We start from the raw sequence: 17,310 nt of genomic DNA on the forward strand, positions 1-17,310 counted from the left end.
ATGCTGTACATACATAAAATATGTAATGGGAATGTAAACAAGGCTTTGAAGGAAAGTCGCTTTAATGTCATGCACTGAAAACTTAGATCACATCTCACTTTACACAACTCATATTTTCAACTAATTTTTTATTTTTTTGTCTGCTAAAATCTTTGAAAATATGTTTCTTCAATGTTTCTACAGCAGAATGATTCAAAACACTTTAAACAACCCATTGAAGAGACTGTATGTCAATCCCTCAGAGCCTTGTTGTCATTCCCATCAAAAATGAAAGATGGCTCTGCTGTGAATAAGGTCCATTACATCACCATGCCTTTAACTGAACAAAAAGAGCACAAACACAGAACACAGTTCTGAAACATTGGTTTATTGCAATGAAATGTTCTTTACGTTAACTGCTTAGGTGGCAGCTGATCAATGTATGTATGTTTTGGTGTAGGGAGACCATGCTAACCACTCAATGCAATCTTTTCCAATGCAAATACTGTCTTACAGATAAAAACAGTAAAAAGAGCCAGAATTGTAAAAATAATTGGGCGATACTGCCATCTTATAGGTGAACTGTATTTTGCATTAGCTTGGAAGTTAGTTTGATCTGAGGGAAATCAAGGTTGATATTCCTCAACCACACAGTGTGAAAGTCTCAGTTTGTTTTATTCATCTTTTTTTGGGTGATGTGGTCTCTGCCGTGACCTCTCCTCTTCTTCAGGCCCTTCATCTTGCGTGTCTGTAGTTTGTCCAGATTCTGCCTCTGCATGTGCAAGCGGCCAAATCTGCTGCCGAAGGCATCATTGGAGATGTTCTTCTTCTTGGGCTGTGCAGGTAAGAAGAGGGACATTGAGATGAAATAACGAGAGAGTTAAAAGGCTCTGCTTAATTTGTGTATTTCAGATTAAGGAGTGAATGTTTAGTTAAGAAGCACAACCAAACTGATCAGTTCCAGTTAATGAGTGAACACTTATTCACATCAGTCAACACACACTAAATCATATGTCATGAGAGTGGATGGTTGGTTGCATTACACTCTACAGTAACAGAACTGAAGAACGGAATACAAAACACTCAACATACAATTAAATAGAATATAGAACAAAGTAGACTGGAGAACAGAGCACAGAACATAGAATAGAAATGAATGGAATATAAAATAGAATGAGATCATTTAGAACACACAATATGATAGATTAGTCACATGGAAATCAGGACACAAAATAAAGTTGCGTGGCAATTAGTTTCTGTTCTGTTCCCTGCTGTCCTGCCCTTGTCACTGTAGCAGAATAAAGAAATGAACGGTCAGCTGCTATGACGGACGCTGTACCTTCAGGCCCTTCGGCTGTCTATGTGCGGTTCTGTACAGGTCATCAGAGGCCATGTGAGTTCTTAGCACAAAGTCAAATGCAGGTCCCATTTCCTCCAGCTCAATCCTGGGTGTCCGACAGCCGGACTTCTTCAGCAACACTCTGTCAGAACAACATCATCAGGCAGTGCTTCTCAAATCATCGCAATATTGTCATAATTCTCAGATGGATCAGACTCATATGAAAGTGAAGTCAAAAGTCTTTGTCTCTCACTTGTAACTGCGCATGTAAATCTTGCTGTCCAGCGCAGTGAAGTGAAGCCCATGTTCCAGTCCTGCCAGACGCACCACGTGATTTTGTGTCCACAGAAGGAATATGACACAGGACCGAGTCAGAGATGTTACAGTATACGATCACAGCACAGATGGGAAATATCTGAAAAGCTGCTTTCATATGAAATCCCAAACCACAAGTATGAGCATTAGTAATAGTGATGCTTGCCTTACAAATAGGGATGCAACGATATGGAATTTCTGGGCCGATACCGATAACTCACAGCTCATTGTGGCCGATACAAATATTTAAAAAAAAAATTGTCATTTTTCCATCCTTCAATCTGGAACTCATTAAAAAGCTTCTCATTTTAAAATAGGTGCCATTTATTTGTACTGCTATTTAAGGTTTAACGGATGTAACATGAACCATAAATGTGCCTATATTTACGGAAGCATGTTTTGTCCATGGTTTATCACTTTTTGTTTTTGTCTTGTTTTCTCGTGATCACGACTTAATTTTCTCTTTTGTTCTTGTGATTTCCACAAAGTTCCCATGAGAAAACACCTTTTGGCGCCTGGATTCAGCTCATCTTCTGTTTATCGCAACAGTCAATAGGTTCCCTAGGTCAAGGAGATGGGCTTTATCTCAGTTTTATCTAGTAACTGAGGCTATAAACTGCATGTAATGAATACTAAACAACAAAACACACAAAACAAACCCTAATCTCTGTACACATGGTGTATTATTAGTGCGGGAAGCCAGACTGCGAGTGCAACGGTGGTTTGTGTGTGTTATGAATATGCATCTCATTCACAGACTGTTCCCCTGTATAACTTATTAAATGTGCCATTTTAGGTTGTGCTTGGACTTGTTTTAATCACATTGCTGCGATGCATGTAACAATGTACTATTTCCCACATTCTGTTTATATGTTTCATGAAGTAATAAGCAAAAACGATATCCATGTAACATACATGTTTTTGCCGCGTTTCGTTTATTGCCTCATGAAACAGAAAGAATATAGGAAATGCCATCGCTACAGCAAAAGACTAAAACCAGCCCCAAAACAACGTAACAAGGTGCCTCTCAGAGCTACTCTCACTTACACAGACACACTGTGTATGCGTGCACTGTCGCTTGAGACTGCCTATATAAACCGAAAATAAGTAAATAAACCCTAACAAATTATCAGCAAAAATATCGCCAGCAATTTAATTATCAGTGCGATAATATTTCGATTTTCCTGATTATCGGCCAATAATATATCGGCCGCCGACATATAGTACATCCCTACTTACAAAGGTATTTATAATAGTTCTCACAAGTCTTATACAATTTAAGAACAGTTTACAGGAGAAGTTTATTTGATGAGGTCTCATCACATAAGACGTCGTGATTACTAACAATAACACACATAATTGACATTAACAGCTGAATTGATGTCTGAATGACAAACCTGTCAGAACGTTCTTCAATCGCTTGTGCTCGTTATCGGTGTCAAAAAGTACCCCTGCAAACACCAGCATGTGTCTGGTGCCCTCCGTCCCTCTTTAAAAAAATAAAATAAATACATTTCACGTTCAGTTTCTGTCCAGTATGAAATAGGATGTATAAAACATGTCAAACAAATGTAATCATGTGTGTATATAAATTCTATGTAAGAATTTAAATGGGTCATTTACTCGCCAAAAACATCTGATATAGTTAGTTATATTCTATTGCTATGTTCACACCACCACCGAATTTGACCCAAATCTGATTTTCTGCTCAAATCTGATTTAAAAAAATAAAAATAAAAAAAAGATGGTTCACGTGACATTTTAAACGTCACCCATATCAGAAACTGGTCTGAACAGCCAACGCTATATTTGGAGACTTCTGAACCCATCTGGTAGGAACTATACATTTTTTTCATCAGTCCATAAGATTTATTCTAGAATAGAATAAATTCCCTCATTTCATCTGTTGTTTATTGCTCAATTGGAAATATCTTAGTCTCAGATCACGCCCTGGTGAGTTTAGAGGTGTTGCCACATATAGATAAAAAGAAATCATATAGTTGGTGCTTAATGTATCCCTTTTGCAAAATCCTGATTCCAACAAATGTTAAAGACTGAAATCAATGTTTATATGGAGACCAACTGGTCCTCAGTATCCTCTGTGGGCATGGCTTGGGAGGCACTTAAGGCAGTTCTTAGGGGTCAGATCATACAGTATGCCTCATTCATTAAAAAATCCAAAGCATGAGAATTCGTGGAGTTGGAAGGAAATATTAAAAGTGCAGAGGCAGAGCTGAAGTGCCGTTTGTCGTCTGATGGCCTCAGAGAATTGACCCGATTGAAATATAGATATAATACTATTTTGTCGTGGAAAGTGGAGTTTTGGTTATTCAGGGCAAGATAGTCATACTTTGAGTCAGGGGACAAAGCAGGAAAACTTTTGGCTAGATATATAAAGCAGAGAGAGTCTTTTTCTACCATTCCCTCAGTGAAATCTGCTGGTGGTGAAATATTTACCTCGGCCATTGATATTAATAATGCTTTTAAAGAATTCTACATTGATCTTTATAGTTCCACGTCTTCGTCTACTGATGAAGATATTAGAAACTTTGTGGAACCATTAGAACTCCCTAAATTGACGACTGAGCAAAAAAATTCTCCGATTCTGAGATAAACTTGGAGGAGCTTGATGAGGTAATTAAGGCCCTGCCTACAGGCAAGGCTCTGGGGACTGACGGCTTTGCCGCTGAGTTTTTCAAATCTTATGCTACAGAACTGACTCCAATTTTGTTAGAAGTTTATATGGAATCATTAAAGAATGGAAAGCTCCCGCCAACCATGACACAAGCCCGGATCAGTCTGATTCTTAAAAAGGACAAAGATCCAGGCGAGTGTAAAGGTTACCGTCCAATTTCCCTGATCCAGTTAGATGTAAAAATGTTGTCAAAAATCCTGGCTAACCGATTAAGTAAAGTTATGACATCACTTATACATAAAGATCAGGTGGGGTTTATTCGGGGCCGTAACTCTGCTGATAACATTAGGCGTTTCATCAATATCATGTGGTCAGTAGCGAATGATCAATCTCTGGTCGCTGCCATCTCACTTGATGCCGAAAAGGCGTTTGATATGGTAGAATGGGATTATCTTTTTAAGATTTTGGAAACGTTTGGGAGTACTTTTATTGGTTGGACTAAGTTACTTTATAGACTCCCTGTATTACTCTGGATAGGGGCACCCGGCAGGGTTGCCTTCTTTCCCCATTATTGTTCTGTCTTGCCCTAGAACCATTAGCAGCCGCGATAGGAAAGGAGGATGATTTTCCAGGGGTGATTGCGGGAGGTGTGGCGCATAAGCTTCTGCTTTACACAGATTATATTTTATTATTCGTCCCCTACCCCACTAGATCTATGCCTTGCCTCCACAGAATTATTAATTCCTTTTCCAAGTTCTCAGGATACAAAGTCAACTGGTCTAAATCCGAAGCTATGGCTTTGACAGTGTACTGTCCAGTAATGGTCTTCCAGCCGGGCGCCTTCCAGTGGCCCAAACAGGGCATTAAGTATTTGGGAATTTATTCCCAGCAAATTTGTCTGATTTAGTCAGAGTTAATATTGATTCCTTAATAAAAAGGTTTTCGAATGATGTGGACAGGTGGGCTTCATTATAATTATCAATGATTGGGAAGGTTAATGTAATTAAAATGAATTGTATTCCAAAATTCAACGACCTGTTACAATCTCTCCCTATAGATGTCCCCCTCTCTTATTTCAGGCAATTTGATACCATAGCAAAGTCCTTCATTTGGAATGGTAAGCGTGCCAGGTTAAATTTGAATAAGTTACACAGGCCGATGGACAAAGGTGGGCTAGGCCTACCCAAGATTTTTTTTATTATTATGCATTCGGTCTCAGACATTTGGCTCATTGGTCGCTTCCACCTGAAAGAGCCCCTCCCTGGTTTTGCATTTAACAAGAACGTCTCGCCCCTATTTTGCCATTGCAAAGCCTTTCCATCAAACTAACCAGAGAAGTTAAATCACACCCCGTTATTTCACATTTGCACTCAGTATTGACAAAAGTGTCCAGAGTGTTTAATTCAGATATTTATCTAAATGTTGCATCTAGCCTATGGCTAAACCCCAAACTATGTATTAATGTCCCCTTTTTTGTTGGTCTGAGTGGATTGCGAGGGGGGTTAATACACTCGGTGATCTTTATGCGAGTGGTGTGATGAGATCCTTTGAAAATTTGGTTCAATATTTTGGGATCCCCAGATCTCAGTTTTTTAGGTATTTTCAGCTACGACACTTGCTCTGTACTATTTTTGGGAATAGCAATCACCCCCCTAGAGCAGCAGATACTCTGGGAGAGGTGATTTCTGCTTTTGGAAAAGGCCATGAGGCATCAGTGTATTACTCCTTATTAATTCAGAGTCTGGGGGACGGAGTCTCAACCACTCTCAAAAGATTATGGGAGAGGGATTTAGACCTGGAATTAGAGGAGGGAGAATGGGCTAGGATTTTAAAAAACATAACTGCATCTAGAGATGCAAGGGTGCACCTTATACAATTCAAGATTTTACATCGGTTCTATTGGACCCCCTCTAAATTGTATAGGCTTGGTCTTAGACACACCCACCTGCTGGAGATGCCAATCAGAGTATGGAGATTTAACCCATGTCTTTTGGGGGTGTGTTGAAATTCAAAGTTTTGGTTAAAGGTGCAGAGTCTGGTATGCGAGGTGTTAGGTATTCAGGTATTATTCTTCCCCAGACTCTGTATCTTGGGTGATGGGGCAGTCATTGACATTGTAAGTAGACACATAAAGAATTGGGTCTTAACCAGTGTTATGATCGCCAGGCAGATCATTTTGAGGGGCTGGAGGTTGGCTGGAGCACCCTCTTTTCAGGAGTGGTGCTCGGAGATGGGAAGGGTGGCGGCATTTGAAGAAGTTACATTCAGAGGAACAGGGAGGTATAAAGTGTTCCTGGAGAAATGGGGCGGGTATTTGTCATTTGTGGATGTGATTATTGTTGTTGTGTTTTTATTTATTTATTTTTTATGTATTTATTTTTTTTGTGTGTGTGCATGTGTGTCTATGTCATTTAAAACCATTGTTATGTTGCTGGGGTTAGGGTGGGATTGGGAGGAGTAACAGTTGGGGTTAAGTTTGATTCTATGTATATATGTTTTGTTCTATGAGGTACATTTATGTGAATCAATAAAAATTGTTAATCAGAAAAAATAATACTTATATTCTCTATAATTTAACAGAGCCTACATACAAATCCACATTTTCTATGCTTATAAAAAGGAGCGCGTCACTGTCATAGAAATATTTCTATTCTTCTAATTCATTGCATACAGTCCATTTACACTACCAACTTCTTATGAATGTGCTATCTTTGTTTATATCGTTGATGTTTGACAGGGAATGGACTACAATGCATTCAGAAAGTATTCAGACCCCTTCATTTTCTTCACATTTTGTTATGTTGCAGACTTATGGTAAAATGCTTAAAAAAATAAATTCACATCAGTCTACACTCCATACCCCATAATGACAAAGCAAAAACCAGATTTTTGATGACTTAATTTATTAAAAAGAAAAAACTGAAATATCACATTGACAGAAGTATTCAGACCCTTTACTATGACACTTGAAATTTAGCTCAGGTGCATCCCATTTCTCTGGATCATCTTTGAAATGTTCTACACTTTGTTTGGAGTCCACCTGTGACAAATTCAATTGATTGGACATGATTTGGAAAGGCACACACCTGTCTTTATAAGGTCTCACAGCTAAAAATGCATATCAGAGCAAAAACCATGCCATGAGGTCAAAGGAACTGCCTGCAGAGTTCAGAGACTGGATTGTGTTGAGGCACAGATCTGGTGAAGGCTACAAAAAATATTTCAGCTGCATTGAAGGTTCCCAAGAGCACAGTGGCCTCCATAATTCTTTAATGGAAGTTTGGAACAACCAGGACTCTTCCTAGAGCTGGCCACCTGGCCAAATTGAGCAATCGGGGGAGAAGGGCCTTGGTAAGAGTGGTGACCAAGAACCCGGTGGTTACTCTGGTTGAGCTCCAGAGATCATGTGTGGAGATGGGAGAAACTTGCAGAAGGACAACCATCACTGCAACATTCCACTGATCTGGGCTTTATGGCAGAGTGGCGAGACAGAAGCCTCTCCTCAGTGCAAGACACATGCAAGCCTGCTTGGAATTTGCAAAAAAAAAAAAGCACCTAAAGGACTTTCAAGCTGTGAGAAACAAGATTCTCTGGTCTAATGAAACGAAGATTGAACTGTTTGGCCTCAATTCCAAGCGTCATGTCTGGAGGAAACCAGGCACCGCTCATCACCTGCGCAATACCATCCCAATGGTGAAGCATGGTGGTGGTAGCATCAGTGGCAGGGACTGGTCAGAGAAAGCTGAATGCAGCAAAATACAGAGATATCCTTAATTAAAACTTGGTCCAGAGCGTTCAGGACCTCAGACTGGGCCAAAGGTTCACCTTCCAACAGAACAATGACCCTAAGCACATAGCCAAGACAATTCAAGAGTGGCTTAGGGACAATTCTGTGAATGTCCTTGAGTGGCCCAGCCAGAGCCCGGATTTGAACCTAATCGAACATCATTTTAATAAATTTGCTAACTTATCAAAAATCAGTTTTTTGCTTTTTTATTATGGGGTATGGAGTGTAGATTGATGTGATAGCATAAGTATGCAACATAAGAAAATGTGAAAAAAATTAAGTGGTCTGAATACTTTCTGAATGCAATGTATAACATAGGACGCAGATGGTGGAATAACCGGAGAAAACGTCAGAATTAAATTTCACTTGATCCAGCCCAATAGCGCTTTGCATGCATAATTTCGCCAAACCCATTGCACCTAGACTTTGCGCATGCTTGCACGAAAATACCAAAACTTCATGGCCATGTCCACTGACTTTGTGCGTATGACATATCGCGTAGTGCTGCGCTTAGTGCTAGTGCTCTTAAAATAGGGCCCTGAATAATATGTCAGCAAGTGATGGAGAAGGACTTTCTTAATGGATAAAGCAAGAGCAGTGCATTTACAGTACATAAATCTATCTCTGTATGTTTTTAAGCATATATTTTACTATGTGTATTCCAAACAAACTGCTGAACCCAACTGTTGAGCCTTTAATTTTACCTACCTTAAAATAGAACTGGATGCATTAACTAGAAAAAAATATGACTAAATTTTCAAAGTTTTAAACAATAACATGCCTATATATATGCTGGAAATCAAGTGCACAAATGATGAATGTTGAGTTAGATTTACGTGAAAATCACATTAAATCTGACCTGGCTGTTCACACTGAGGGCACAATGAAAAAAATCAGATATGTTTCCGATTTATTCCCAAATATGGAAGTGGCCCAGATCGGATTTGAAAATGTCAGATTCAAAGCACTTTTGGCTTTTCACACGGTCATCCAATTAACAGATCTGTGTCACATGTGAGTGAAAAAAATCTGATTTGGGCCACATTAAGCTGCGGTGTGAACATAGCCATTATTTCATCAAAATGATCAGATGTTGATTAATGTGGAGATAATATATTCTGAGTCAAAATATTCAGATTGAGAATGTATGTTAACGGATTAACTGGGATGCAGTACACCTTTATATATTTTGTGTTTAGAAAAAAATACCCTGTGTGTAAAAAAAAGTAAATATAAGACCTGGCTTATTTTTGCTTTAAGAGATGTTGTTTGTCTGTCATCCACAATGAAAGGGAAGCAACCTTTTAAATAACAGAGTTGTTAAAAGGTTTAAAATACACTCCTTTATTTTTTTATGTATTTATTTATGTCATTTACAATGCTGTGGAAAAGTATTTGCCCCATGCTGATTTCTTCTGTTTTTGTGCATCTCATACTAAATTGTTTCCAAAATTCTAACAAAATCTAACATAACACAAAGGCAATCTGAGTAAACACAAAACACAGTTTTTAAGTGATAATGTTACTTATTGAAACAAAAAAAGGTATCTAATACCAACTGGACCTGTGTGAAAAAGTATTTGCCACCTTAGTTACTAAATCCCCAAATCTATGAAACTGCATTCATAATAGGGTTCAGTTGGACTAGACACACCCAGACCTGATTACTGCCAGCCCTGTTCAATCAAATCAACACCTAAATATAACTTTATCAGCAGCGTGAAGTTGGCTAAAAGGTCTCACCCAGTAGTACACTATGCCAAGGTCGAAAGAAATTCCAGAAATGATGAGGAAAATGGTGATTGAAATACATCAGTCTGGGAAGGGTTACAAAGCTATTTCAAAGGCTCTGGGACTCCAAAGAACCACAGTGAGAGCCATTATCTCCAAATGGAGAAAACTTGGCACAGTAGTGAACCTTCCAAATTTCCTCCAAGAGCACTGCGACGACTCAAGGAAGTCACAAAAAAGCCAAGGACAACATCCAAGGAACTGCAGGCCTCTCTCGCATCAGTAAAGGTCAGAGCACGGTTCGCATGAAAAGTTGGTAATGTGAAAGCTGTCGTGTGGACCGAGAAGCGCACCACGGTACCGAACCCGAGACTACCTGTAGTCTGAGTTTGGTTGCACTGGGACTGTGGCGCAGTTTGCATGAGTGAGAATGCAACCCGTCCTCGGGTTTGCACTCATTCAGGAAGTCAAATGACTTGCGCATGCATTTTTGCTGATTTAAGCATGATGACATCATCAGTTGCACAAAAACAAACACACACACCATGCATCATGAGTGGCAGGGAAACGTTGCGGGACACAGAAAAGGTGAGGTGCCTTTTATATATGTGAGTGAGTGAGCGTGCAACCAGCTGTGTTTTAAAAAGATAAAAATGAGCATCAGATACAGTTGTGCTCAAAAGTTTGCATACCCTGGCAGAAATTGTGAAATTTTGGCATTGATTTTGAAAATATGACTGATCATGCAAAAAAGTGATCATATGAAGCCATTTATTATCACATAGTTGTTTGGCTCCTTTTTAAATCATAATGATAACAGAAATCACCCAAATGGCCCTGATCAAAAGTTTACATACCCTTGAATGTTTGGCCTTGTTACAGACACACAAGGTGACACACACAGGTTTAAATGGCAATTAAAGGTTAATTTCCCACACCTGTGGCTTTTTAAATTGCAATTAGTATCCGTGTATAAATAGTCAATGTGTTTGTTAGCTCACATGGATGCACTGAGCAGGCTAGATACTGAACCATGGGGAGCAGAAAAGAACTGCCAAAAGACCTGTGTAACAAGGTAATGGAACTTTATAAAGATGGAAAAGGATATAAAAAGATATCCAAAGCCTTGAAAATGCCAGTCAGTACTGTTCAATCACTTATTAAGAAGTGGAAACTTTGGGGATCTCTTGATACCAAGCCAAGGTCAGGTAGAACAAGAAAGATTTCAGCCACAACTGCCAGAATAATTGTTCGGGATACAAAGAAAAACCCACAGGTAACCTCAGGAGAAATACAGGCTGCTCTGGGAAAAGATGGTATGGTTGTTTCAAGGAGCACAATACGACGATACTTGAACAAATATGAGCTGCATGGTCGAGTTGCCAGAAAGAAGCCTTTACTGCGCCAATGCCACAAAAAAGCCTGGTTACAATATGCCCGATAACACCTTGACATGCCTCACAGCTTCTGACACACTGTAATTTGGAGTGATGAGACCAAAATAAGAGTTTTATGGTCACAACCATAAGGGCTATGTTTGGAGAGGGGTCAACAAGGCCTATAGTGAAAAGAATACCATCCCCACTGTGAAGCATGGTGGTGGCTCACTGATGTGTTGGGGGTGTGTGAGCTCTAAAGGCACGGGGAATCTTGTGAAAATTGATGGCAAGATGAATGCAGCATGTTCAATTTGCATTCTTCTGCACGAAAGCTGCACATGGGATGCTCTTGGACTTTCCAGCATGACAATGACCCTAAGCACAAGGCCAAGTTGACCCTCCAGTGGTTACAGCACAAAAAGGTGAAGGTTCTGGAGTGGCCATCACAGTCTCCTGACCTTAATATCATCGAGCCACTCTGGGGAGATCTCAAACGTGCGGTTCATGCAAGACGACCAAGCTTGACTTGGAGGCATTTTGCCAAGACGAATGGGCAGCTACACCACCTGCAAGAATTTGGGGCCTCATAGACAACTATTACAAAAGACTGCACGCTGTCATTGATGCTAAAGGGGCAATACACAGTATTAAGAACTAAGGGTATGCAGACTTTTGAACAGGGGTCATTTCATTTTTTTCCTTTGTTGCCATGTTTTGTTTTGATTGTGCCATTCTGTTATAACCTACAGTCGAATATGAATCCCATAAGAAATACAAGAAATGTGTTTTGCCTGCTCACTCATGTTTTCTGTAAAAATGGAGTCTCTTTCCCTGGACATGTAAAACTGCTGAATTTCAGCATGCGAAGCACAGAGGCACAAGTGTCTTTAACTCTGGTGTGCATAATGACACAAAATTAATAAATACACATATAGCAACCTGCGTTGTGCTTTCCATCATGTGCACGTTTGTGATGACGCAAGTTGATGACGTACAAGCACCGGGGTTTGACAGTATCATACATGAGTTTGAAACCAGACCAACGCTGCGGGGGGCGCTGGGAACAATCACACTCAGATTCGGACCACAGCAAACGTGCCCAGTGTGAAAACCACCTAAGGCTCGTCTGAATTTTGCCAAAACACACCTTGATGATCCTCAAACCTTCTGGGAGAATGTTTTGTGGAATGAGTCAAAAGTGGAACTGTTTGGAAGACAGGGGTCCCATTACATCTGGCGTAAATCAAACACAGAATTCCACAAAAACAACATCATACCTATGGTCAAGCATGGTGGTGGTAGTGTGATGGTGTGGAGATGCTTTGCTGCTTCAGGTCCAGGGTGACTTGCAATAATTGAGTGAAACATGAATTCTACTCTCTACCAGAAAATCCTAAAGGAGCATATCCGGTCATCAGTCCATGACTTGAAGCTCAAGTGCAACTGGACTATGCAGCAAGACAATGATCCAAAGCATAGGGGTAAGTCCACCTCTGAATGGTTTAAAAGCAAAATTAAAGTTCTGGAGTGGCCTAGTCAAAGTCCTAACTTGAACCTTATTGAGATGCTGTAGCAGGACCTTAAACGGACTGTTCATGCTCGAAAACCCTCCAATGTGGCTGAACTAAAGCAGTTCTGCAAAGAAGAGTGGGCCAGAATTCCACCATTACATTGTGAAAGACTGATCTCCAGTTATTGGAAGCGTTTGGTTGCAGTTGTTGCTGCTAAAGGTGGCACAACCAGCAATTAAGTTTAAGGGGGAAGTTCGTTTTTCACATGGGCGATATAAGTGTTGGACAACTTTTTTGCATCAATAATAAAAAAAAATCTATCTATATATATATATAATATGAAAACTGTATTTTCGTTTTAAGATCTAAAACAATTTAGTAGGAAAAATACACAAAAATAGAAGAAATCAGACAAGGGTCAAATACTTTTTTACGGCACTGTGTCCGTTATAACCATGTACATTTGAATATATCTGTCATTTATACAGCTGATTAATAACAGCTGCGCTTGAATGAGCGAGCTCGTTATCGTGTCACAGGCAGGGTTGGGAGGGTTACTTTTGAAATGTATTTCACTACAGATTACAGAATACATGCTGTAAAATGTAATTTGTAACGTATTCCATTAGATTACTCAAGGACAGTAACGTATTCTAAATACTTTAGATTACTTCTTCAACACTGGTAGATTTTTTCACTTGTTTTGACTATAAAAACTCTGTCAGTACAGTAAGACAAAATACACATTAAAAATACATTCTCTGAAAAACCGAAATATCTTATGCAGTGTTGTTTCTAAAACAAGATCAATCAAATTGATCTTGTTTTAAGGATTTTTTTTATATTTTTACAGGAATACAATACAAAAATTATCATAAAGAATACGATTTTTGCCCTAATATCAAAGGTCTTACTAGAAAAAAATAACCGTGATTTTTCTTGATTTAAAAATATATGATCGTGCTGGTAACGTGCATGTGAGACACACCCAATGTTCGGTGACTATCACAAGAGATGAAAATATGCAGCACATCAGCTCATATTTCACTCATCATAAACAGGTTCAGACAGAGAGACTGTTCCTCACTCACTCACCACATCTTAAAGAGCTTGAGTGACCGTCTCAATCGTTTTCCTCCTTTAATAATCATGGCATTCTTGATGTTTTCGATCAGTCTGGACTCTCTGCTCTGCAGAAAGTGTTTGGACGGCTTCGTTTTCGGGACAGCACAAAACCATCCTAGAAGACAGCACTAATATATATATATATATATATATATATATATATATATATATATATATATATATATATATATATGTGCCATTGTTTTTAGACATGGTGCCATGACACTTCTATTTAGTCTTCAGTTAATACTGTGACATTAGTGTCATAGTACTACCGTTTGATCGCTTCACTGTAACACTGTACTACTGGAACCATGTGAAAATCATCCATGATATTATTCTCGTTTTCTGCGGAGACAGACGCCTCCTGTGGGCTTCATTTTCAACCATTTAACTACTTTGCCAAACAACAGATGAACCAAAGCGACTATCATGATGAGCGAACACTCAGAATAAAGATGATAAAAGTCCAATGTTAGTAATATTTACTCACACAATCCCGTCTGAATGTGTCATGGTTCGAATCTGGCGTCGCTCACTGATGGAAACAGCACGTGAAGCCCATACATCAAACAATCATCATCCCTTACAACCTGCAATTTTAAATAAACGTCTCCGACTTTTTTTCTTTTTCAGTTTTATATTTGTATAATGTTTGTCTGACTGATTATAAAACTTTAGTGAGAAACTTTTGCTGAACTTGTATATATGCGTTTTAAAATGTTACAGTCTTCAGACGCTAGTGAGCAGCATTGCGTCACTTTCATTAACTTTAGTCATAGATGAGGTTTATACTGGTGGATTTCTTTCCAATTTTCCAGCTATGTGTAGAGTTTTGAGTAGTTTCAAATGACGACTAATGATAGGTTTGTGCCACCAGATCTTCTTACCCGTCACCATTTTTGGGTTAGTTACTCAAAAAACGAATCGATTACAAATGTCTAATTAATTCTCTAAAATTGCAAACAGATTACTTCATGGAAAAAAATCAAAATTACAATACTAATTACTTTCTAAAACACTTTTGTCAAGTTTTAGTTTTTCCACTCAATTTAAAATAATGTCTGTTGTTGCACACACAATGTTTCTCTCTTACAATGACACAAACAGACATACTTATGAACATGCAGCAGGACACGTTGGGCACAAACGAGGCACGACACAGAAATGGTACACTTTTACCCCTGGAGGATTCTTTTATTGGCTGAAGTGCAGTAGTGGAGAAGTGTGCAGGGTAGGTGAAGGTGCTCAGTGTGCAACCGCCTTCTTCCCTTTGTGCAGTGTGATGATGAGTGGGTGCCGTTAGTGGAGAGGTGAGACTCACTCCTCATCAGAGTCTTCGAGGGAGACGAATGCCAGCGGGGTGAAGTCTGCTTCCTCTTAGTCGCTGCCTGTGAAAGCGAGGTCACAAACAAGAGTGTTCACATTTATCAGCAAGCTCACTGTACATTTCCTCACCAACTTCTCATTCAACTGTCGCTGGCTTTTATTCCTGTGCCTCCCTCGTTGATTAATAGGTATCAGGTGTGCCTGGTTACCTCTGCGAGTGAGTCTAATTGTCGTTGCCAGGGGTGACACTGGTTGAAACTTAGACGCCTTGCCACAGTCCACCCACCATTTCTATGTGAAATCATATCGCGAGATTTACGAGGGGGGGGGTTCCTTACCAGACCTGGCTGAGAACATCCTGGAGAGCCCAAACGCGTTTCCGTCGGCTGACCCGGCCCAGGTAGTTGGACAGAGGTCATTGTATTTGCCAACAAGGGCCTAAAGACAAAAAATCAAGTAAGAAATCTTGGTGTCATTTTGGAGTCTGACCTTAGTTTCAGTAGTCACATCAAAGCAATAACTAAATCAGCCTACTATCATCTAAAAAAATATAGCCAGAATTAGATGTTTTGTATCCAGTCAAGACTTGGAGAATGTTCATCACCAGTAGGGTAGACTACTGCAATGGACTCCTAACCGGCCTTCCCAAAAAGACCATTAGACACCTGCAGCTCATTCAGAATGCCGCTGCCAGGATTCTCACCCAAACCATAAAAATCTGAGCATATTACTCCAGTCCTCAGGTTTTACACTGGCTTCCAGTTACATTTAGAATTTATTTTAAAGTACTATTACTCGTTTATAAATCGCTCAATTGTCTGGGACCTAAATACATTTCAGATATGCTTGTTGAATATAAACCTAACAGACCTCTCAGATCATTAGGATCAAGTCAGTTACACATACAGAGGGTTCACTCAAAACAAGGTGAGACAGCGTTTAGCTATTATGCCACCCACGGCTGGAACCAGCTTCCCAACAGTAGCCACATTTAAATCCAGACTGAAAACACTGAAAACATCTGTTTAGCTGTGTATTTTCTGAATGAGAATTGTGCTGTATGTATTGATTTCACTGAATCATTTTGCTTTTGTCTTTATTTCATTTTAATTATTCTATTTTATTCATTTTTATTCTTATTTCATGTTCTAAATTGTTTATTTTTTATGTATCTTGTATTTTCTTTAAAATATATATGTAAAGCACTTTGAATTGCCATTGTGTATGAAATGTACTATATAAAAAAACTTGCCTTGCCTTACTGCAACTCCAGGACTGCCCACTTTATTGCTAGGGCCTGTCTCTCCACAGCGGCTTATCTGGTCTCGACCGGGTTCGGCTTCTGACTGATGTATACTACTGGGTGTTCCTGCCCCTCCTGACACTGTGACAGTACTGCTCCCACTCCTGTATCAGACACGTCCATATGTAAAATAAAAGGCAGAGAAAAGTTGGGGGCATGTAACACCGGTTCAGATGTGAGGGCTCTCTTTAGTGCCTGGAATGCCTGCTCAGCTTCCTCGGACCATACGACCCTCTCTGATTGTCCTTTCATTGTCAGGTCTGTAAGGGGGCAAGCCACAGAGGAGAAATTGTGGATGAAGCATTGATAGTATCTTGCCAACCCCAAAAAGGCACGTATCTGAGTTTTGGTGTTGGGACGAGTAACTCTCTTACTGCTGTCACCTTGTCTTCCTGGGGAAGGACGCAAGATGACATCCATAATTCTTTGAAAGGTGGCTGGCGCCCCATGCAGCCTGAAGGGAAAAACCCAATACTGCCAGTGGCCCGATGAAGTACTGAAGGCCATCTTCTCCTTTGCCTTGGGTGCCAATGGGACCTGCCAGTATCCTTTCATCAGATCCAAGGTTGAAATAAAATGGGCTCTCCCTAACCATTCAATGAGTTCGTCCACCTGAGTCATGGGATAGCTGTTGAAGGTTGAGACTTCATTTAGCTTCCTGAAATCATTACAGAAGCGGAAGGTGCCCTCTGTCTTCGGGATCATAATGATGGGGCTGGACCATGGGTTCTTGGATGCTTCAATCACCCCGAGTTTTAGCATCTTCTTTACCTCCTCCTCAATGGCTTGCCGGTGGGCTTCAGGAACTCGATATGGCCACAGCCATACCACTAGTCCTGGTGTTGTGTGTATATATCATCTGCCCAGGGACCTCCGA

General features: G+C 39.8%; 1 protein-coding gene across 1 annotated transcript; it reads right to left on the reverse strand.

The window, feature by feature from the left end:
• Positions 1 to 370: 370 nt before the first annotated feature.
• Positions 371 to 15,549, reverse strand: LOC127416013 (ribosome production factor 2 homolog). The gene is made up of 6 exons (XM_051655088.1): positions 15,469 to 15,549; positions 14,984 to 15,192; positions 3,012 to 3,122; positions 1,572 to 1,658; positions 1,319 to 1,460; positions 371 to 814 (listed from the first exon to the last, which is right to left on the reverse strand). Exons 1-6 carry the CDS (start codon positions 15,547 to 15,549, stop codon positions 644 to 646), a joined length of 801 nt encoding a protein of 266 aa, XP_051511048.1. The 3' UTR covers positions 371 to 643.
• Between the last annotated feature and the right edge of the window lie 1,761 nt (positions 15,550 to 17,310).

This window comes from Myxocyprinus asiaticus, chromosome 25, assembly GCF_019703515.2.
Source record: "Myxocyprinus asiaticus isolate MX2 ecotype Aquarium Trade chromosome 25, UBuf_Myxa_2, whole genome shotgun sequence".
Lineage (NCBI taxonomy): Eukaryota > Metazoa > Chordata > Actinopteri > Cypriniformes > Catostomidae > Myxocyprinus > Myxocyprinus asiaticus.